This window comes from Perna viridis, chromosome 13 (assembly GCF_037379345.1).
Source record: "Perna viridis isolate PV_CMFRI_1.1 ecotype Kerala chromosome 13, ASM3737934v1, whole genome shotgun sequence".
Classification (NCBI taxonomy): Eukaryota; Metazoa; Mollusca; class Bivalvia; order Mytilida; family Mytilidae; genus Perna; species Perna viridis.
Window position 1 is genome coordinate 25,443,237 of NC_142457.1, and position 25,576 is coordinate 25,468,812.

Here is a 25,576-nt window from a genome sequence, read left to right on the forward strand (position 1 = left end):
GGTTTTGGGGTTGTGATTTCCACCATATTGAATAAATACAAAAAAAATACTAAACATGTATATTGCAAGAGTAATCAAGGGAACCAATGTTCTAGAGGACGCTTACCCTACCGGTACACATGCTCCATGCTCCCAGTGGAGTCCGAGTTGCTCATTTGCTTTTGTTACTTTGTATGTATTATCTTAGTTACTTTATGTTCTTTGTTGTGTATGTCTGTTTTCCATGTCTGGTCTTTTTCCCTCGATTACATTCTTTTGATTACCGCTATAACTTTGGTTCCCTTGATTACTCCTACACAGATATATTTGTTTCCTTTAATAATTAAATGCTCTGTAAATAAAAGAAATCCATGCATTTGAATCTGAATGGTAGCTTAGAATCATTCTATTGAAAAGACGAAGTTACAAGTGACAAGACTTACTTACCCTATGCTATAAAAAGAAAAACAGTACATTAAAGAACTGTCCGTGCAAGACCCGACAGTGTAGTTTAGGACATTAAAAACCCCTTAGTTTTATTAAAGAACCAAAAGATATTAAACTTGAAACAACTTGAAAACCACTAAACCCCAATTTGTTAGATAATCTGTATTAATTATTTCTGCTTCTGCCAAACTCAGTACGAAACTTTGCCTCTTTGCATTTTTTTACCATACACCTTAGGACCATATGCAGAAATTATATTATGTTTATTTAGGACACATTATTTGGAAATACTGTATATACGTTCCTCTAATTAACAACTAGAGGCTCTAAAGAGCCTGAATCGCTCACCTAACAAACTGTGCCAAGTCAGTAAGTAATTATACCATTTGAATCATTATCATTTTATTCAGAATAACGTTTATATATTGAAAGAAATATGGCCCCTAAAAGTGTCATTTTGACAATTTTTTCAGCTTTTTTCTGATTTTTTGGAATTAAATTATCAAATTGTTGATTGATTTAAATTGTAAAAATATTAAGCATAAAAGATCTATTTTTAGAAAATAAATGTACTCTTGTTGGAGTTATAGCCCCTGAAATAGTAATTTTTTGACGATTTTTCTAGTTTTTGCATGGTATTTTAAAAATTCTTCTGAAACTTCATCAAAGATTTCTTTCAAACTTAACAGGAATGATACAACAGAGCCTCATTTCATGGTGATCCGATACAAAAACACGGACACCTTTACTAAAGACAGAACATAGGGGTCAAAAGAAATTTTTCCTAATTTTTGCCTCGTCTATTGAAATGATTATTAAAGCTATTTTTAAGGTGATTATGATAAAAATAGACCCTTTCGTGCTTACTTTGGGATTGCCGATGAATATGCGTGGATCAAGCTCAACATACACATTCGCGAGGAAAATTCATTTGTTCAATTCAAGCCCTTTACAGGGGAATTGTATATTGAGCATATTCATAGAGTTAACACGAAAGGGTCGATTTGTTCTTACGTCGGGTGTAAGTTTCAGTGGAACAAGAGAATAAAAAAAAACTGTAGACAATTTCATATTAAAAAATCCATAGCGTATTTGAATAAAATAACGCCACTTCAATATTTGTCTTGAATATTAAACTTGAATATCGTTGAATACTATAGGGTTATAGAATGGCAATATACAATATACGAAATTACTGTGTTTACATATGATGTAGATTTCTCTGGTTGAATTTCATAGTTTAGTACTTGGTTGGATCATTGTGTCATGGACATTTATTCAATATCTTAGGGTTTTGAATATATTCTGTATTATGAATAAACAAATAAAATGTTTTCACCAAACTCTTTGAAACGCCAACCTGTATTTAAGTACAAATGGAGTTTTAAAAAATGTTCGACATTAAAATTTTTCTTGGGAACTGTCAGTTGCGTTTATCGTGTTTATGAAGAAATGCTTAATGATTTCAAATTTTTATACCGAATCATAACCTACTATTATTTGTTGACGACCGGAAGTATAATATCCATATTGAGCATGCCTGCATTCAGCCTGTTAAAGTATATTGATCCTGTTTCTCCTTATTGGGTCTATATTTCCGTATTGGTTCAGTTATCAATTCTAATTTAATTCTGGATAAATAGTATTGAATGTACAGTTTTAATCACAATTTACACAACTGGTTAAAGTACATTATAAACACTATCAGTTCGTACAGTCATGAAACAGAAGTTCTCCCATAACACAAGTTCAAATAGAAGAAATTAGAAGACTTTGGCACAGCCAATAACTGAGCATCGCTCGTATGCATTTTTCTTGCATGTGTAAAATCGTACCGGATCTAGACACTGTAAATAACTCTTTTATATTTTTTTCTTTGTTTTTGACTTGTATATTTTAATTTCAAACCAATTAAAAGGCTACTGTCATTCTGAATTAAATTCCCTGACCCATTTCTGAGGGCCTGTCTTATACCTTCCGGTTTGAGTGAACGTCTATAGTAAGCCACTTGTACAGTGCTCGGTATTACGGTTATAAGTACCCAAAGAAATTTGACTGTAACATCTGTTTTTATTTCTAACGAAATAAACCTAATAAAACAAATGTTTCTAACAATTTCGTTTTAAAATATTCAATAAGAAACGTTCCATTGGAACTTATTATACAAGTAAACGTTGACAGTACACCAATCAATATAATACCACTTTATATCAACATTGAACTCCAAAATCGTTAAATACTTGATTATAAACACTGCTAGGTCGTAAAACATTCAGAATACCGACACATAGTTATTAAACATAAATATCGTGTAATTGTTAATTAACTAAAGTATATTTGACCTAATACGGATAAAACTGCCACATCGATAGTTTCATTCTATTAGGCCATTAGGACAATCTACAAAGCAATACGGATTTTCCGTATTGGCACGGGTTTTGCGAGACCAATATTAGAATAGGCCAGTATCTTTAGACTTACCATCAAGCATTCCAATAACCTAAGAGATTTTTGAAAGGTGACGATGAAAACTACACAATTTTCAAGACAAATTTATGATTATTTGATTTTGTCGAGGTAGTAGGGTAAGGGGCACAACTCTTACAAATCATTGGAACGTTTGTATTCACCATTTTATACCCATCTTATGTAAGCATCAAAGTAATTTCGTCTGATTTCATTCTGTGTCAAAGGGAAGCTTGAAAGGCTTTCGTGAAATTGTATATGATACAAACATATCACTGATTTGAAGATTTATGTCCCTTACCCCAGGTTTATCTTCTTAAGTTTAGTATGAAGTTTGGTCAAGTCCAATGAAGTAAAAGATGAGGTCAACAAACAACTATTATGATGTTACGATACATTTACTGCAAATAATCGACCTTTCACCTCACCTTTTATAAACTGCATGAAACAAAATCTGTAGACCTTAACGGCCATTTTGGAGTACATAAAAGTCTTCATTGCAACAATAGAACCTTACTCTAAAGACAAGCCTAAGTAGAGAATATCTACAGAGTAAGTCGCCTGTATTTTATTATTTTCATATTGTCTGAGTTAAAGGTCCTCGGCTCGTCATATTGGTCTTCGGATTTGCCTCAGGCCAATATGACAACCTTGGACCTATAACTTAGCCAATATGAAAATTACTACATAAGAATACCAAAACACTGTGAGACCATACGACATTCAAAATACCACCACATCAAAATTAAATTTCAATATCGTTAAATACTACATTTGAACACTGTCAAGTCGAATAACATTAAAAATAACACTACTTCAACATTAAACTTCGATATCGTTAAATACTAGATTATAAATACTGTCGGGTCGAGGCGACCCTTTCACTGCACTATTGGACTCATTTCTCTTAGCAAAGAGTTTACTTTTACTGCTCTCAGGGCTACATATTTCAATGGTTCCACTGTCAGATCCCAGTAAAACGTCATCTAATGACGACTCGCTCTTTATTTCTTCGTTTTTCTCAGATTCTTCATCCATCTTCTCATTGGTTTCCTTTGGTAGTTCGGAACCACGTCTGGCTATATTTTCTTTACTATTGACTAGATTTTCTGTTCGTATCGAGAAGATATTTTCCTTAAGCCAGAATGTAGCCATTTGACCCTTTCCCTAAAAAGTTAAAACGCACTTGTTAATTAACATTCTCGCATTTCATTTTATTCAAAGACTTTTATTATTTTACTATTGAGTGAAACCTTGCACAAACAATACACTAGACATAATGATCAATTTACTCTTTGACCTTGACGAAGTGACAGCAGAAGAAAAAGGCATAACGTAGTTTATTATACATATTCCGAATTTCAATTTCAAAAAGACACTCCATATATTTCTAGTGTTATCATTCGTCAGAGTCTTTCATCCTTTATCAAGGAAAAGGCATTAGGCATTACCAATTTGGACGGTGTTTCTAGAAGCACTGAAGACTTATTTCCTTGCCAACCCAATGTTCCATGCCCAAATTTTTTGCGGATTTCATCTTACACATTTGATACCGTTTATCTGTTTTTGTCTTTTTTGTTTTTGTTCTGGTTTTCTTCCAATATTCTGTTTATTGAATTGTTCCTAATTTGTGACAAATGTGTTTCTTTTGAAGTCTTATTAGAGTATAAGTTTAAACTTGGCGAACTGAGAGATTAAACATACATTATTATGCTATTATGAGAGAAAAAGAACGGCGGATTGCATTTAATCTTCGTATTTGTGACTTTGCTGACGCTAATTTGGTAATGACGTAGGATTATCAGATTTGTAAACCGTGAATAATAACAGTGGTAATGTTTTTTTTTTTTTCTAAAATTTGACCTCAACCCTTTTTCTTATCAAGTGATTATACACTTAGTGTTAGATTTTTACAAGTTTCTTATTTTTCACCGAGTAGTTAAGTGTAAGTTTTTGTAAGAATCAGGCGAAATGGGAAAAATCACAAACTCCACAGATCTGACAATGTAAGTTCACTCAAGAATGTTGTCTCTATTTGAAATTACTGGTTATGCACATAATTTTTCAATAGAATGTTAGAAAAAATAGGATTTTGACATAGTTCATTCAGTGAATTTCACAGAAATTATAACTTAATTTACCAACGCGATATCGAAAATCTTGTCTTTTTTTCCTTGATTTTGATGGTGCAAATAGTCAAACTAAACTTTCAGAATGGAGTTTTTTCACACGTGTTTCACCCACTGTCTGATTCTTACAGGGACTTACACTTAAGTATGCACATAACTCCCCTACTAATTATAACAAGAAATACTTCTAGTCTGATGTTGGTGAAATATCGGAATTTCATGTCGACAATATTTTAGTTGAGTTGGAGGACAGGTGCTCCATTAGACTGTTTACCCATGAATAATACGGATTCCAAGTATAAGTTTCATTTGATTTTTCCAAAATGAACTTGAAATCAGACAAAACCGATACACATTCGTCGGCTTCATATCTAGACCTGGACCTACACACAGATAACCAAGGACGTTAAAATTAAAATTTGTTAAGGCAAACCTGATGATTATGGCACAATACTAATAACTCCAGCACATGGAGTATATAAATAATTGATATTACTAGGTCACTATTTCCGGTACATTTCAATACAAAGGGGCAGCATTAAATTATCGCCGGTCACAATCGGTAAAATCAGTAGTCAAAATAGTACAGTGGATATTTTGAGCCTTTGTTGATATCATCAATTATTACTACAAGAAGTTATTGGCGTATATCACACCTTGATTGACGGATTCGTCTTTTTATCGCACAGATGAAGCTAGGCTGGATACCTTACGGGGTGGAAACGGTATATTCGTTATTTTCCAATACCCACCTTTATATTAACAAGACCCCACTATTCGATATTCGAGGGAGATATTTCAATCAGACATGATATCTTACAGGATTGTAACGGTGTATTTCCTTTACTAACCTTTATATCAACAAGACCTCTTAGATTCGGGGCAGATATCTTCAATATGACTTGATATATAACAGGACTGAAATTGTATATTCGAACTTTCCTTTACTAACCTTTATATTAACGAGACCTCTAGATTCGAGGAAGAAAATTCCGAATGTATCTAATAAAGCCTTAGCCTGAGGGCTGACATGAACTTTCATGGCTGAAACGAGACAAAACCGTATGTATATATTAGCGCATCATACAAGCAGTAATGTTTCTAGCACGAGATATCAGTGCACAATAAGGCTTTAAGGAGAATATATTGATAGTAGCAAACGCATGTGTTTTCACCTCATCAAAATGGAATTGAATAGTAAAAATTGCGTATTTTTTTTTCGTTTGTTTGTTGTTGTGTCTTTTCATGAAACTATATCTCGACTTGTTTATTTTCTGGTTTTATAAATTTTCCATTTCACATTTAGTAACAGTTATTTAAGAAATAGTGTTTTTAATGAGTTTACTGTGGTTTTATTTATCAACATCTTCCGTTTTGATCACGAGGAAGAATAACGATAACCGGTATATCTATTGTCTTCTATGGTAAGTTCTGGCTGTTACAATAAGGTAGAATGTAATGTCCAGTGCAGACGATATCTGTTATTTCATAGTTTAAACACCTCTCTCACCAAGCTCTACGTTGAGACAGACGTTGGTTTCCTCTCTTACTGACCGCTGCATACAGGCTTTTCAGGGGTTATTCGAACTATACGTCGTTTGACAATCGGATAACGACGCATGAAACCATTCACACGAGACTTGCATGTTCTGAGAGGACTCTGCAGCGTCTAGAGTCAATTTTGAACGTCGGACGTTGTTCGGAGCTTGCTCAACCACAATGCATGCTTACGCTCGTCATTGTAGGCAGATTAGAACAGAGCACCGTCAAAACTTCAAGAGATATATTATAGTGTTTATCCCTTGAAAATATTGTGTCGAAAAATAGTTATCTTTCTTTGGTTGAAACCATTCAATTAGGCTAGAGATAATATCAGTCTAATTTTTTGCTTTAAAATCAGATATGAATGCTTTGGAATATCTGAAAAGGAATTGTAATGAAAAAAAAAACATTGTGAGAGTATTGCACATACTGGTAATACAGTATCTGCATAGAAAAAATATATTACTTTTAATATTGAACCCAATGATATGTTAATGACGACTCTCCATGCATTTGAACGGTAGACGAGGACCCATTCTCAAGAAAAGACAGAGTCACGTAACAAGACTTACATACCCTTTTAGCCAAGTTGTAAATCTAATACTGTAACAGCAGTAGTGAAAGAAAGTTATTTTTGTACATTTCTAATAAGCAACTTATATGATAATAACAACTCGGCGGGTGTTTCTAGAAAAGCAGAGGACGCTTACCTTACCGGTCTATGCTCCCAGTTTTTAGTGGAGTTAGAGTTGCTTATTTGCTTTTGTTACATTGTATGTATGATTTTAGTTACTTTATGTTCTTTGTTGTGTATGTCTGTTTTCCATGTCTGGTATTTGTCTCTTGATTACATTCTATTGATTACCACTATAACCTTGGTTCCCTTGATTCCTCTTTCATTTTAGCAATCCCCGCATTAAAATTGCTTTTTAGTATGCAAAAATACTGTCATAAGGAAATAGGCTATATATTTGTATTTAGTATGTGGAATTTTTTTTCAATATAAATCTACTACATATAAAAAGGCAAGAACCCAATTCGAAAGTAAACGTTCATCTTCATGTATTTAAGTAGCTGTCTTTGTAAGAATGTGAAAAATGTAATACATCCCAAAAAAGGCTACATATTTTTATTTTTGTAATTAAGTTGTTTTATGGGTCTATACTATGAAATGTTTAATTATTCATTTAGTGTCATTTACAGAGTTATCTCCCTTAATTTTGAAATCTACAGTGCATTCTATATACTTTTTATCTCCTAAGAGCATAGGTTACATGAAAAACCACATGTTAATTTCTGTTTACTATGACATTTCAAACAAAATATAAAAAATAAAAATATATAGGCTTTTTACCAAAGAATCACATTTTGCATGATTCTTAGCTGGAGTGCTACTTAAAATATTTTTTTTTAAATATTCATAAAATGAAATATAGAATGTATTGCACGTTTTTATTATTGCGTATAATACGATTTAATTAAATTTGCAATAATTTCAGCTCACATTATGGAATAATTTTGAACTTTATTGTTGCAAATTATTTTCAAAATATCGTGATAATTTATGCATAAAATAAAAATGTTTTTGCAATCAGGAAATTTGTTAGGTATAAGAATAATTCATCTGCATTACATTAAAAATTTTGAGCCATCTAAATGGCTTACTGTCTCTATCCTTTTCAGTAACAAATATTGTTTAGCTATAATTACCTTGACCATGCGATTCCATCCTCGAGGCTGTGTTGACTGTATCTCCAAAAAGACAATATCTTGGCATCTTCTTTCCAACAACTCCAGCGCATACAGGCCCTAGGAAGGCAAATGAACACTTTTATAGCATATTTCTTAGATAAATACAATTCTATTACTGTCCAGTATATCATTATCCGAATTCACTATGGGAAAAGGAAATACAGCTATCTTGATTGTGTGGGTAGTAAGGCAGGTATAACTTTGTTTGTTGTGATGTAATACTAAAAAACAAAACAAAACAAACACAAAACAAAGACAAAAACAAAATAAAAAAAATAAATAAAATATAAAAAAAAACAAGTGCGAAACGTTTTTAAATCAAACAAGATACAGAGTTACATATTTTGTGTAGAACATTTCAATTGATGAACAGTCTAAATTACCTTTGTGGACATTTCCATTGATGAAACATTTAGAATACTTTTGTGTACACCATTCCAGCTGATGAACAGTTTGAATTACCTTTTTGTACACCATTCCAATTGATAAACAGATTAAATTACCTTTGTGAACACCTCACCTCTCCAATTAATAACCAGCTTAAATTACTTTTTATAACATCCTTCCTAAAAATGAACTTGAATTACCCGAGTGTACACCTATCCTGGCCTGAAGAGCCAGGTCAGGTAAATGTTTAATCCTAAATATTCTGATCTCCTGGAGTATAGCTAGGGACATTTGAGCGATTTCTTTGGCGTGTTGATCTCCATTCCGCTGTGGCAGGCCTGACACTACCATATATCCATCACCAATAGTCTCCACCTGTAAGAATAATTCCGAATATATTCCAAGCTAAATCAGTCTAAGCCAAAGCTTTCACATACCCTCATCGTATAATATACGAATTAAACCAGTCACCTGGATCATGATTTTTCATCTATTAATATGCACACAAAGTGTTTGTAAGAATTAAAATTTGACACTCAATTATAAATAATAAAAATAAAGGATACAAAAACTTGACAAAAGCATATTTAAACCGACTCTCGATTTTTCAATTGATTTAGAAAATTAAGATCTTTGCCTTTTTTTTATCTCATAAAACCTCATAAAAAGCATACATATGTACCCACATCTGACGTAGGGTTAAGTTTTTGCTTTTCCAGATAGTCGACCACATTTATGCCTAAGATGGTATGGCTTTTTTCTGATAATTTCCGGTATGACTCATTACACAATTGGCCTATTTAAAAATCTACTCGACTGACTGTTGATTGTCTGCATAACTTTAAAAACATATAATCTTTTGAAAGTTGAAAAAAAATAATTGACTTTGAACTCGCTACTCTTTTATATCTAACAGCCATTTTTAAAATATTGCTACCATTATGAAATTTCATACCCATTTTATCCATGAAAAGATTTTTGCGAGAAATCATTAAAAAAAACTGTGCAAAATGAACGCTGCAACGTTTCATATTTACATTTTTGACCTTTAAAATATATGCAAAAATACTTACCTTGTAAACGTCAAAACTATCGATAACGGCATCAAACATCGTATAGAGATCGTTCAATAAATCCACAACCTGTAGAAATAATCGAAACCGTAATATGGTAAATAATAATTACTTATATATAAAGCAAATACTAATATATATATAAACGTCTACATATGTTTAACATCACCAGAAGATGGTAAAATTTACATTGAATATTTCCTCAGCATAAAACTCATATAACTTTATCAGCATAAAACTCACAAAACGTTACGAGCATAAAACTCACAAAACTTTACGAGCATAAAACTCACAAAGTTCAAGATCAAAACAGATTCAGAAGCTGAATCACGTACGCTGTGGGTGATTGAACCTTTATCAAAGCTACACATAAGCAAATGGTAAGGAGCATGAATGAAAATAACAAAGGGGGTCTTTATATATATAAATATTAAATGTAAATTGTACCATCTTCTGGTGATGTTAAATATATTTAGACGTTTATTTAATTTATTGTTATGTTTCGCATCGTTTTTAACGATCCATCACCCCGTAAGAGTGATTGTTGACTTATGTAGACGATTGATTATATATATATATATATATATATATAGAAGGGTCTGAAAAATTCCCAACGATGTTAGATGTCGTTCCCTCCGCGGGACTCGAACTCGTACCGCCGTGACATCTATGGCAACACCGCCTGCACAAAGTCCAGCGCCCTAGACCACTCGACCAGCTAGGCTATATAAAAATATAGCTTTCGCTGGCCGGGTCATTCCACCTCGTAGGATTAATCTAGGGCTGTAACTTAGTACACGATGTATGGTAGTACGGGACAGTTCATCTAGGTGTTATAATGTAGGATAGAGGATCAAATTAATGATGCATGTCACAACAAATCAATATTATACCTAGATAATAATACACCTAGATGAACTGTCCCGTACTACCATACATCGTGTACTAAGTTACAGCCCTAGATTAATCCTACAAGGAGGAATGACCCGGCCAGCGAAAGCTATATTTTTATATAGCCTAGCTGGCCGAGTGGTCTAGGGCGCTGGACTTTGTGCAGGCGGTGTTGCCATAGATGTCACGGCGGTACGAGTTCGAGTCCCGCGGAGGGAACGACAAAACTTTGCTTCGCAAATCGTTGGGAATTTTTCAGACCCTTCTATAAGTTTACGTTATCTTCCCTTTATCAATTTGATCCGATGGAGCAGTGTAGTGAATAGAGTCGTCACATTCTGAGACGTTGTATATATATATATATATATATATAAGGTCTGAAAAATTCCCAACGATGTTAGAACTGTCAAATTTGCGATGCAAATTTTTGGTCGTTCCCTCCGCGGGACTCGAACTCGTACCGATGTGACATCTATGGCAATACCGCCTGCACTAAGTTCAGCGCCCTAGACTACATATCTTCCCTGTATCAATTTGATCCGATGGAGCAGTGTAGTGAATGGAGTTGTCACATTCTGAGACGTTTATATATATATATATATACTTTTTTATATCAAAACAAAGTCAGGAAGTGGAAAGGATGGCAAGTCTGCATTAAATTCTGTTAATAAAAAATTTAGAAATACTTGAGTCAATCTCATAAAGGATACCGCCCGCAAACCACATATTTTTATACTGGCTAGAGTCACTAAATCTTAAAAATTGTGATGTTATGGCGAAAATATGTATCACATTTAACATCCACACTCGACCTATTTCACCCCTTGGGTGATATAGGAGTCTCGGGTTGATATGGCTTTTCACATCTAGTATATATCACGTCGATACATACTTGAATGGGCGAACTTTTTGCTGATATGGATGTAAAACCAACAATATCACTGAAGTATATTGTCACACATTGGTATGCTTCAGGGTCAACTGGCTGTCCATTTTTCAATCGTGTTGCCACACTCCTGAAAATTAAGTTTTATGTAGAAGGATCATTTAGCTCCTTTGTATTCTTAACTTCTTAAATACTCTACCGGTTCATCTACTCTCAGTTTGTAGTGGAGTCCGAATAGTTCAATTACTTTTGTTTCTTTGTACGTGTTACTTTGGTTTTTGCATGTATTTGTTAAGAGTCTGTTTTCCCCAACTAGTCTTATAATCTTATGATTTCCGCTCGAATCTTGGTTCCCTTGTTTACTCTTTCAATTGTTTACGAAAAATAATATTTATTTTATTGTTTGCTTTCCCTACGTATTATTTCCACCCACCTATGTTATTCATCCTTACGCGAACATAAATATCAATTTTTATGTCTAAAACAACGAATTGATTGATAGAATAAATAGGACAACCAATAAGAAGTGGATATAAAAAATATATGACGAATCGCTACGATAACTCATGCGGTTTCACTTATGTTGCGCGCTCATCGCATAACTTATTTGGTAAGTCCACTTTATTTTTAGTGGTGTATTCGGTGTTAGCACCTTAAATAAATTAAATTCAATTATTATATAGATAGCAGTGTTTTAATGAATGTTCCCAGTTTAATACATTTCATACTGTGAAATGAATTCGGTCAATTCCCTCTCGCACTTTCTGTCGCCAAAACGTCACAACTCTGATATCAACCTGACAATCACAGAACTAAAAATTCATATTGAACATATCGATAGATTATGAAGAAAATCTATATAATAAATAGGATAATCAATTGGTTGTCGTGAATAACTGTAATATTATCATTCGTGCCCAGAACGCTTGAAGATTTAAGTCGTGCGCAGAACAAGTTCCGCACACTCGTTAAATTCAGGCGTTCTTCGGCAATCGTGATAATTGTTTGGTTATTCACTCTTTTCAATTAATCATCCTATTAATTATGTCATACCTCGGTAGGACTTGGTCTAATAGTTCTTCTGCTTTCTTCTTCTCTTCCAGAAAAGCTTCAGTTCGTTGGCCTACTAAATCTTCCAGATTGTTTGCATATTGTTCCATACGTCGCAATAGGGAATCTAAGATGTTGTGGCTTTTTGAGATCCTGAAACAAAATGTAAAATATTGTATTAAATAAATATTTAAACCTAAACATGCATAATCCATGTTTATAACGAATCGGGTGCTTTTGAATGTGAAAGAAGAATGTGATAGCCGGAATGGGGCTATGAAGAATTGGGTATGAAGAAGGGGCAATGGGAAACGGGAAAGGTTGGCTTACCACCCAAAAGAGAATTTTATCTCGGTATATACCGGTATTTTCTTTCAATTTACAGTCTCAATACCCTTTTTCTTTTGGACACCTGATGCTTAGTTGCAAATTTGCCATTGTCAGTATTTAAATAAATCTACATATCTGAAATATAAAAATCTAAGAATTTGGTATTATCTTCGCTTAGCTTCACAATAAGCATCGTCCCGTAATTTTCAACGTAATTTTAGTTATTTGAACGAAGCCCGAGTTGTAATTAAATAAAAAAAACTTCATTTTAGTTGTTCTTAATACGGACTTCGTCTAAATACAATATTAAACCTTAAATAACTGTGATCATAAACTTGATCAGAAATATGTACAGACCTTAAAAGTATATACATTTTTCTTACCCTGTTAAATCCTTCAGATGTTTCTTAATCACCCTAAAAGTCGGTCGTTTAAACACATTTTCATCCCAACATTCCTTCATTAGCTCAATTGGTTTTAGATGGTCAACATCGTAGGGCAACTGTGGCCGGAATGGAACCTGTGTTCCTCCATTTTTTATTTTACTTATAACGTCTAAAATAAATATAAAATGGGTCAAAATATGAATTTAAATCATTCAAATCCAAACCAACAACAATTATTGCATTAAAACGTATGTCACAGAGATTATTACTGGATTATACTCACTTGCAATATGGGGGATGCCGCTGGTCGAACAGACATGCTTACTTTTCCGGAGCACTAGATGTCACTTCGTTTCTTGTGGGAGTTTACGTAGCTAGTGCTTTAGTTTTTCGTATTACGTCTTGTCTCCCTTATCTGCAGTTTTTATTTGTAATCTTTTTTATTCGATTCGCTACATTGTGTATGTAGATCTGTTCACGTTTAGGCCATGTTTTTGGATTTTCTTTTTTGAAACATCCCACTGCTGCGTTTTTTTTTGTATTTTTTGCCGATATATCGTCTAGAAAAAATAATTGACTGTGTGATTCTTATGAATTCGATAGCTTAAGACGACAACTTAAGTAGCAGTATTTATAAAAATCAGACTGGAGGTGATTCATACATGTCCAAAACCCACCGAATTCAATTTAATTTCTGGTTCAGAAACATTTACTGATCACATAACAAGTCTTAGTTTTTTATTTGGTTGTTGCGCTTTTAAACGGAAAATCACATAGATTGTACATGATATTGGCACTTTGCTAGAGTTACCGTTCTTGATTTTTTTCTTTGGTTGGTTTAAGTTGGAAATAAATATATGATTTTGTAAGTGCAGATCTGAAAAGAGGAATAATTAATGTTAAGTGAAAATATGACTGAAAAGGCTTTATTTGTTTGGTGTGTTTTTGTAAACCCATGAATTACTTTAGCATTGGCAGTGTCTGAATTTTATGTGAATTTGTACTTCATAAAATGAAGTAAACATAGAAGCCTAAACCCTCAAAAGTATTGTTATTCTTTTTATGTTGATTTCGCTGATGCTTATTCCTAATGCCTTTCATCATCGGCTATTGAAAACAAATATAATGGTTATCACATCAAATTGCCTCGACCTTTTGTGTTGACCCCTAGTGTCATTCTCTGGTACTTGCAATTATTTTTCGAGTTTAGAATAATCTAATTTTGTGACTCTCTGAAAACAAATGTTTTGTTGCCTAGGTAATGCATTAAATCTAAATGGCTTTGCCAAGTTAAGAAATATGCTTAGAGCTATTAACTTCCATACTAATACATTGAATGACATTTGAGTAATCATGTGTGGATTTTATCACATTATTGGGCTACTCATTTATCCTAGACTTCGTACAAAACTAATCTTTATATTATCATACAGTATCTCATATCTGTGTCTTACCTTTTGTTGTTAAAAGATCTAGATCCATTTCAAATGGCGTCATTCGTGATAATATTTCAAATATTACGATTGCGTAGCTATAGACATCTGATGCTTGTGAAACGTTACACGTGCCTCTTAACACTTCCGGTGCAAACCACAACATTTCTGAAATTGATTTCAAAGAACTTTATGAGAGATAGAATACATCATACAATATATATCATCTCTGTTTCCTTTTGTTGGCCATGTAATTGGAATTTTGCCTTGTATTTTGTACTTTTTGTCGATAATAATAGTTCTTTGGAGCAAGAAAGTTCTCACACGACGATAGATTTCTATTAGTACTTTTATAATTTTCTTCTTTATTATTAATAACGGTGAGTTGCCAATTTTGCTGAGAAATATTTGATACTTTTGTTTGGTGAAACAACACCAAAGTGTTTAGTCTCCATCTACCTGTTTATTAATTGGCATTTTATTCTTATGTAAACGAGAAAATGAAATGAAAAAAAAACACCCAAATGATTGAAAAGGAATATATATTACACAGGCAAATATTTTTCACGTATAATTCATTTTAATCGAGCTTCACGTGAAATTCATGTGAAATTCACATGAAATTAACATGATTTTCATGTGAAATTCACTAAACACGAATTTTCTGTGAACATTTCGTGTGAATTTCACGTGAAGGCTCCATTCACCTGAATTTCACGTGAACTCTGTCATTTAATTTATTTGCTCAACTCAGGTGAAAATCATGTGAAATAGTTTTGCCTGTGTATATATATTGTTCCGTAGCTGAATTTTTGAGGTTTTGTATTTGTGAACTGTATATATTGTTAGTAGATATATATTTCTGTATATGATTTATTTGTGTGATTTGTATATGAATAAAAGTTAGTTTTACTCGTTTCAGTACTTGAACTTGTAATTTTGTATGTTATTCCTTTACAGTATATTTTATATTCCTACTCCTTTCTTGTTTCTTATTGGTTGGTTCACTTTTTTGGCGGGAACATTTTTTCTGGGCAGTTGACTCTAGGCTTTGAGTGAATGAAGAAGCCATTTTGTCTTGTTGGAGATCTTATTGTTATCTGGACGTTATACCGTTGTGATATAGTTCTATTTATTTTAAGGTTTGTTTCTACTTAACAATTAAGTACTTATAACATTCAATCCTTCAATTCCCAAGAGTAAGTGATCTTTGTGGATCAATTTTAATGAATGCTTATTATGATTGATTTGTGAGTTACATTTATCTTAAATAAACTTGAGATTTAAAAAAGTTCAACTAAATAATTTTACTATAACAGATAGTTATTTAAATCTTGATAAATTTAATACTGCTTAACTTATGTAAAAATGTAAACAAAAGGGAGATAACATTTTTCACTATATTTTTTCCAGAAGTATCCAAATGACCTCAATATTTATGACTGTAATATTGGTACTTACAGGTTTATATAATTTTAACTATCTGAGACTGGAGGCCATATAAAACACATCTTTTACATAACAAATGTGAGGTATGTATGTTCAAAGTATTGTATACATACCTGAAATTAGTTTAGATTATAAGGAAAATATTGCCATTTTTTCTATTTTGATCACCTTGAATATTTTATAATTCGCGTATTCATTACACCGTGTATTTACAATGTTTATTTATTATTACAGGGTATTATTCATTGTTTCCTGTGATTCTGATATTATACAATGATTAATAAAAATTCAAATATTTTATTGTCGTGTAAACATATTATTACATATGATATTATTTACATGATCTTCACATTTTGAATTAGAGTTAAAAATGGAATATTTATGTACAAGAGACATACCTGAAATTAGCTTTAGATAAGAACCTTACCAACTGGGAGTTGCGTTACATGGTCAACAAAAAAAAAATACAATACAAATAAAAAATAATAATTAAAAGACGGAAATATCTAAATACAAAAATTAATTATATTACATGGTGCCGATAGCACATGCAGAAGTACATGTTGATAATTTTTTTACTTTACTATATTCATGAGAGAGTAATCAAGGGAACCAAAGTTATAGCGGTAATCAAAAGAATGTAATCCAGGGACAAAGACCAGACATGGAAAACAGACATACACAACAAAGAACATAAAGTAACTGAAGTCATACATACAAAGTAACAAAAGCAAATGAGCAACTCGGACTCCACTAAAATGAATTATATGACTTAAAGAATACATAATAAAATTTTAATTTGTTGTTTTAAAGTCTCATAAAATCATGAAGAGGGCACAACCCAAACATTCATATTTTTACAGAATATTTTATTACCATGATCATTTTTGACAGCCTTCAAAGGGGAGTCAACTCGCAAAAAAGGCAGGCCAAATCCAGTAATCTTCAGAACAAACCTACTGTCGATAACACATCGCTCACTATTTAACCGGCCATGTACTTGTATGTCAGATTCGTGAAGGTACGCCATACCCTAGAGAACATCATGTTACATGAATTACAATACCATCAGACTTTATTGAAACCATTGGAAGATTTAAGTGTAAGTATTTGTAAGAATCAGGCAAACTGGGAAAAATCAGAAACTTGCATGTCAAAAACCCACCGATCTGACAATGTAATATCACTCAAGGATACTTTCTCTATTTGAAAAGACTATTATTTGGACTCTGCATCATTGGCTTTGCTCAGAAAAATTTCAATAGAATGTTAGAAAAATGAGGTTTTAGATAGAGTTATCTGCCCTGAAAATGTTCATTTTCAGTGCGTTTCATTGAAATTATAATGCAATGCACCAACTGCCAGATTCTTACAGAGACTGAAATTTAAAATTTATTGATACATGTGAATGGACCCGAAAATTATGTAATGTCATACCAGATATTAATTAACTGAAATTGACACGATAACCTATGTGCTTGATATTCACGTGCTACTCACGATTAATGGAACCTTTTGAAGTTTGTCATTTTACAAAATCTAGAATCAAAAGTGCTACGCATTACTTTTGATGCTTATGTTTTTATTCATCTTGATATTCAAAATCATGTTAATCGTCAATCATGTTACCTGTCAATCATGTTACCTGTCAATCATGTGAATACAAACGAATGAACACAATACTAAACTAGCTCACATTTGTCAAATCTGTTAATAATGCTGCTTTGAAATCCCAGTCCAGGTTCATTGAAGTATTTTGGACAATATCCTGCAATAAAATGATAAACTCCTACTTTCAGACCTGTAAAATTTCGATAGCTTTTAATTACCTTCTCTAATCTGTCCCACACGATGGTATATTAGTTTTTGTTACATCTTGATCTCATTCAGTCCCTAACCCTGGCGTCGATTACACAAAAAGTCGTAAGTGTAAAATTAATCGTAAGTAATGACGTCACAACCTAAAATAGCATTGTGACGTCATAGTTTACGATCAATTTCACACTTACGACTTTTTATGAAATTGATGCCTGCCTCTTTATGCAAACAAGTACAGTACAAGTAACTTCGCAGTTTTGTTATGAGTGTTGCTCTCATGCCTTGTGAATTGTTTTCATATCCTGTGCAGCAGAGAAAATAAGCTGGCGAAGTTATATGCAATCAACCAAGAAACGGTTATAGGTATGCGGAGAAAATTGACAATGCGTGTGCGAAACCCTTATCCACAACATCCTTTTAACATCAAAATATACTATCCAAAGTCCAAAGACCAAAGCTTTTGTTTTTTTTTTATAATTTACCGTTAGACCAAACGTGTATTGTTCACAAAATCATTCTCTCTCTTCAACAAAATTGATTTTCATTCAAGCCATTTTACTTCTTGTTTCATCTGGTAGTTTCGAAAATACGTTGTATTCATTTCATTTCATGTGGTCACTTCACTATTATCATTTTATCCACTCGAAGAGTTTTAATGTGCCTTAACATAAATTGCGACTGAAAATACTTCGGCAATCCCAAATATGGATTTCTTACATTCAAAAGGGCGTAAAAATGTAAATGTTTCCCAATCAAATATCAGGATTTTTTTTAAACGATTCATATACATGTAGATGTAAGATTAGTACCTGAAGACTTCCTCTGCTACAGTACTCTGATACTTTATAGATGTGCTTTTCGAACTCGTATAATCCAATGAATTTTACCAGATTGCCACATGTTATGTCTCTAATCTGTAACGACGAAATGACAATAGATGAAAGTGTATTAATATGTATCAATCAACAATACTCGCCCATTTCCACTGCACTAAAAAATAACCCCGGATTGATTTTTTGTGTGGATTATTCAACGTAATATTAGTGATACGCGGATTAAAGTAGTTCAATCCATCTTGGGGTGCTCAAACCTCAACACCATTAACCCTGTAATGGTACAAACTTCAACCATTTCATCTTATTTTAAGAATAAGATCCAAAAAATTCCGAGCATGTTCTTTCGTCTAGTGAATATCAGGATTTTCTTCTTTGTAACAAGAATGAGTGAATGATTCGAAGTATATTTCTGAACATAAGATGAAAACTTACGATTTGACAATCAAACCTTTTGGTGGCAGAACAAATATACGAATATATATTTACAGTAGGTTTAGAATTACAGGTAAATTCATGTACTACATATTAAATATGTCCTCTTGTCTTGGTCTGTACCGTACCGGATGGAATTGAACAAAATGATCTCTCTTACTCAGTGGCGCAAGTCATTAATACTCCAAAATTTTCAATTGATTCTTAACTGGACAGTCATTCATATTCATTTTTTTTTTATTTTTTACTAGCAATAATAACATTCATGCTTTTAGTTTGAAATCGCACATCGACTATTGTAAACATTCAATTTTTGTTCATGTTAAGGAGGTAGAACTAGGGTAAGGGACATAACTCATGATATCAGTGATATGTTTGTATTATATTCAATTTCATCTTAGCCTCTAAAGCTTTCATTTGACGCAGAATAAAATGAAAAGTTAATTAGATGCTTATATAAGATTGATGTTAAGTGTTGAATACAAACATTCCAATGATTTTTAAGACCTGTGTCCCTTACCCTAGGTCTACCTTCTTAAATCTTATCTTAATGTTCATGTGAAATTTATGTTGAGTTAACGTATATATCATGCAAGTTTTTTTTACAGTAAATTCATGTTAATTTACTCTGTCTACGTGAAATGGTTAAGTTTGCGTTTGAATTATAATGTGAATTTGACCTGAAGAAAAACTGCCTGTCCATTTGAAAATTATTTGATGTTCAGTCCTACATGTTAAATGTCGGTCGTAAATGACTAAATGGTGATAGAACGCTACATTATTTGAACCTTGTTATTTTTTTCTTCATTATTTCATTTTGTTTAAATTTCGAACGTTTGAGTTAATTTACCACATGATACTTTACCTGTTTTAATTCGATCAGATCAGATCTGATCAAATTAAAGTTCTTAAGGTCTGTCTTCGTCATGAATACAACAGCACCCTACAATCGTGAAGAAAAATCGATAAAATGATAATTGGACGACGGCTTATATATGTATATCCTCTGAAAAATGAATGGCTAAAATATTTCTGTCGGAAGTGAGATACACATGACGTAATTGCTCTTTTATTTTAACGCTGGCGCACAGCGTGTGTCATGGAAAGTCTTGCATACTCCCGTTGGTCAAGACATCATCCATTACAAAGTTGATATCTAAGAACATATAGCTTCGTCTGTCAAAAGCAAAACGTAAAATTATATTTAAAAAAGAACTATTGCCATAAAAGTAGTCCTCGTATTTATCCGCCTCGGAGAATTTTATTTTTAACACACGAACCTTTACCTTTGACCAACTGGCTTCAATAACAAAAGACGTATGCTGTATAAGTAAAGTTCTATCTGTGCGAATACAAGTTTTAACGTGGATAGGAATAACAGAAGAGCAGAAAACTGTATTCTTTACACATCACTTTTTCTGATGTCGCTCCGTGCAGGTCCGGGTGTCAAAAGAATATGCCTGCAGCAGCGCTAAGCTTGTCGTAAGAGGCGACTAAATAGTGCTCAGGAACCTAGCCGAGGGCTAGGCGCTCTGCCCACAGAGCAACTGGGACGTGTGCCCCAGGAGATGGAATGGGGTACCCCTGGCGTGTTACATGCTGGGGTTGTCCGACTATAATACGGAAGTCCTGACCGCAAACCATAGTGGTGCACCGTGTTGGGAAAGATGTCACGTTTCTCTCACGTTAAAGAACCCTGCTGTGGTATTCGATTGGAGTAGGAACCTTTGCGCTCCGCCACAGGAGACTAAATCGCCCGACCCTACCCATTCCCCTTTTTTCTAGTGGCAATCAAAATTTGTTGACCCTATTATCCTTGTGTCCCATCCTTGTTTTCATTTCATCATCAATCATGTTCATTTTATCATCCTTTTCATGTTCATCGCCTGAATATAGCTGAAATATTCCTGCTCGGGCGTTAAACCACAACAATCAATCAATCAATCTTTTAATGTCAAAACAATTTAACATAATAAATAAATGTCAGATGGGTTCGTGCAAAATATGTGCTTAAGTCTCTAATCTAACTAAAATGAATAAGCTTCTCTTTTTCATTAATTGTATACACGTTTCATCTGAAATTAAAAAAGAATAGTAATTCATTCTTTGTGTTCATACCTGGTATATACCGCACTGTTCAGTTTTGATTCCACCTTCTTTCAATGAATATAAATCTTCAGTACTCTGAAAATAACGATTTTTTAAAAGTTTTTTTTCTTAAAAGTTATCATTTTTTTTCTTTATCATCAATAACGTATCTTTATTTTCTAATGTTCGTTTTTATCAATTGAAATCCATATCTTACATCTTCCGCTTTGTCTATCAACAGTCATGTCAAAGATCAGTAAAACCGTACCTTGATAATTCAATTCGAATGACTTTTTTTCTAATCTTGGCAAGATAACTAACTTGGTATAGTGACGTCATTAACGTCAAATGATCGGTAGTCCACAACTAACTTGGTACTGTGAGGTCATTAACGTCAATTGATCGGTAGTCCGCAATTCATTAATTCCGAACTAAATAAGGTTTTGATGAAGGGATAAATCTCAACTTTGACTTGAATCGATTAGAAATTAATTAATAAGGATTGCGCCGTGGTTCATGAAGTTGTTTTTACCGCATAATCTGGTCAACAATTACAAGCAATCCTTAAAACAATTACACAATTGAAGCATTAAAAAACATTATTTCGCTCAAGGGCACCAAAATCTACATGACAAAAAGGTGTGTAAAATTTGTGAAAATAATGTTGAGACGAGTTTTACACATACGATTATTTATATAAAATTGACATAGTTGGTATAAACTTAAGTCGAGAAGGAAAACATTTTTTTAAGAAACCGGAAACATTCAGTCCATGAACCGATCCGCGCAACAAAAATTGCGATTGGTCATCGGTTACCGATCAGTTTCCGATCAGTCATCGATCCGTCAAACCGATCCATTTAACCGATGATCGCATCACGTGACCACAGAGCGTTCACTGTATTTTACGGTTTTTATTGTTTTCTTTGTCAATTTTACACATATTTACATAATGTAACAGATCTAAACATCAGTTTATACTTTTATTTTACGTTTCTTATATATCAAACAAATATTACGTCATTTCACATAACAAAACTGCGATCAGATCGGTCACCGGTTAGCGGTCATCGATCCGTCAGCGATCAATCAGTCGACGATCATCGATCCATCAAATCATTGCGCGGATCGGTTCAAGGACTGTAACTAATTTTTAAATCTAAAAAAAAAATGAATTGATGATATCTAAATTTGACCCGTGTATCGAAATGTATCGGAAGATTTCGAAAATAATATACACAATTAAATAAAATTTCCACTGTCACATTACATGCATATCAATTTATTGACGTTGTGGTAACCGAACAAAAAAAAAATATGTGGACTGCTAATTCTGTCCGTCATTGCATTACGAACCCCATACTATTAATACACTGAAAAATAAATCGCACAGTTAAAATCTTGAACACAACTGTTCTTAGTAGAACCAAAATCTACTAAAAAAATGAATATCAGCGATCGATTTTGAAACAAAGTAGTAATTGTTCAAAAGTCGTAAGTTTTGACATCTATACGGAAATAGTATTATGACGTCATAACTTACGACTTCTCAACACCTACGAATTTTACGAAAAAAACGCTTACCCTTAGCATTGACAACTGACTTTTCCTGCTTCCTAGACTGTTGACTCTCTTGTCATCAAACGTTATTTCATCCTGTTTAATTCTCCACCACTGACTGTTCAGTTCAGCCTCTCGTTTTATTTTTCTGTCAAAGAATAATCAAGGGAAACCAAGATTTTAGAGGAAATCGAAAGATTGTAATCCAGGGACAAAGACTAAAAAAAGAAAAACTGACACACATGACAAAGAACATAAAATAACCATAATAATAATACAAAGTAACAAAAGTAAATAAGCAACTTGGACTCAATAAAAACTGGGAGCATGGACCAGTTGCACATTTAGGGTTAGTGTCCTAAGCTTTTCTAAAATCACCCGCCGAGTTGCTCATAAAAAAATGTCAAGTCCTGGGTAGACGAAAGAGGAAAGGAAAACCATTACACGTTGAACAAATCAATCTTTATGGTGCAAATGGATACACCGTAATGATCTACGATTTCACAATGACGACCATGAAATTTCGCAGTATACTTAATGAATGGATTTTCAGATTTATCATCAATCGAGATTTTTAAACGCAGGAATTAAAACCCGCTATTCAGCAACATCTTATATGATCATTTAAGTGTCAGTCTCTGTAATAATTAGTCTGTGAGTGAGATATGGTATGGAAAACTCACCATTTTGAAAGTTTAATTGACTATTTGACCCATCAGAATAAACGAAATCAGACAAGAGTTATAATTGCATTGAAATGTACAATGAACATTTCTTGGGTAGATGACGCTGTCAGAAACTTCATTTCCCAACATTCTATTTAAAAACTTCTGAGCAAATCCAACAATATTGAGATCAAATAATGCTCTTTTCAAATACAGAACGTATCTGTAAGTGAAATCATATTGTCAGATCGGTTTGGTTTTGACATGCATTTCTTCTGATTTTTTTTTCATTTTGTCTAATTCTTAAAAAAATACACTTAACTTTAGAGCATTATAATTTAGAGTTATTTTCTTTAAACAACAATGTTTACAAACGAAGATTGTTTCTGAATCCTGTAAGTAACTGAATATCGGTTTTACTTAATGATATAAAATGCGAATTAATAAATATGTTAAATTTAGATTTTTACCTTTCGGCTTAACGGCATTAATCAATAGAACTTGTTTTCATGACATTATAATGGAATTAAAACCCATCATCTGCCGATAAAGAAAACGAAAAACTCACAAAAGACATCAACTGTTTTCCACAACAGACCGAGAGATTGATTTTACAACCATTCTTCTAAGTAGCTGTATAAATTTAATCACAGATTATTCTACTTACCTGTATGTAAAAATGAAAACAGCCAGAGATATAAAAAGTACTCCCAAAAGAGATCCTACAGTTATCGCCAAAATGTTGACAGCTGAAAGTTGATAAAGATGTTTTTTTTTATAATTAATTGACTCCTTGGTTGTTGACCAAATTCTGAAAATACTTCAAATGGTTTGTACGTCTCGCTGCGCCACTCAGTGCTTCCACGAGAATTGGTTCTAGTCTACCATTCAAATGCATATATATTTGGCATTTTCAACGCGTTGGGTTCAATATATAAAAGCGAAACATATTTTCATATAAAAATACAAATAAAAATGACAAATATTTTTTCAACATGATAAAAGTGTTAAGAAAAAGCGTAAAAAAGGAGATTTACTGCGTTTCGAGATCCTAGAAGTAAACAATGAAATGCAGACCAGTCTCTGGATTTCAATACGTTCTACATCAGAAATGCCGGTGAGGAAAATGAAACTAAAACGAGACTTACAGACCCTATAGATCGCAGTTTCAGAAATTATGAAAGATAAAACAAATAAATTTCGTGAATTTGTTGTTTCTGGAGTTTATCTGTATAAACATGTATACTGAAAATAGAGCCTTAATTGGAGTTTACAAATTGCCTCTCTTATTACATATGATTATTTTTTGACATTATGATACAACTATTTGTTTACGTGGGAATTTAACCAAACGGATCTGGCAATGGTCCATAACAGAATGTGTAAAAGCAGAAACATTACGATTTATGGATATTTAGTCACATAACATAATTCCTTCATTATGGTTAAGAGTACTTTCGTTTTTTTTTTCAATGTACCCATTTTGGGAAGTGCCATATGAGCGGGTCCATAGATTCTGAAAATGGGGTCCAAGTGAAAGGGAGGTTACAGGCTATTATTGATTCTGTTTCGCTTGAATAATGCACGGAATTGACAGAAGTTAACAACAAATAGCTGAGATGGAGAGGGGGCGGTACCATCACCGAATAAACCCCCCTACATGGAACTACAAAAGAGCCATGACAAGTTTTACTTACTTTTAGCTTCACACGCTGGGTTTTCATTGGTAAATCCACAAAATGGTTTGTTCAGCGGAGGCTTGCCGTTCGGCCAAGTTATCGTAACGTTGCTCATGATAATCTTTCTGTTGTAACCAAAATAGTCACCAAAAACCTGTGAAAATCAAACAATTGTGATAACGACGACAGCGACGACAGCAACAACTAAAAACCGCCATTTTAATGGTAATTTTAATCCTTTCTGTATAAAGACCCATTCGTCTTGTTAAATGTGTCCATTCAAGAACGATTACAATTA

The 25,576-nt window shown here is 33.1% G+C and overlaps 1 protein-coding gene and 1 long non-coding RNA gene across 2 annotated transcripts in view; one reads left to right on the forward strand and one right to left on the reverse strand.

The window, feature by feature from the left end:
• LOC148600091 (uncharacterized) overlaps positions 1-25,576 on the forward strand; it is a 51,917-nt gene that overhangs the window by 26,111 nt on the left and 230 nt on the right. Inside the window, exons 5-6 of the long non-coding RNA XR_015917592.1 lie at positions 16,215-16,283; positions 17,095-17,302. This is a non-coding gene — a long non-coding RNA (uncharacterized LOC148600091). The remainder of the gene's footprint in view (positions 1-16,214; positions 16,284-17,094; positions 17,303-25,576) is intronic.
• Positions 2,656-13,479, reverse strand: LOC148600092 (atrial natriuretic peptide receptor 1-like). The gene is made up of 8 exons (XM_088557011.1): positions 13,316-13,479; positions 12,606-12,755; positions 11,559-11,682; positions 9,776-9,844; positions 8,903-9,077; positions 8,274-8,372; positions 5,974-6,065; positions 2,656-4,059 (listed from the first exon to the last, which is right to left on the reverse strand). Exons 1-8 carry the CDS (start codon positions 13,393-13,395, stop codon positions 3,715-3,717), a joined length of 1,134 nt encoding a protein of 377 aa, XP_088413137.1. The 5' UTR covers positions 13,396-13,479; the 3' UTR covers positions 2,656-3,714.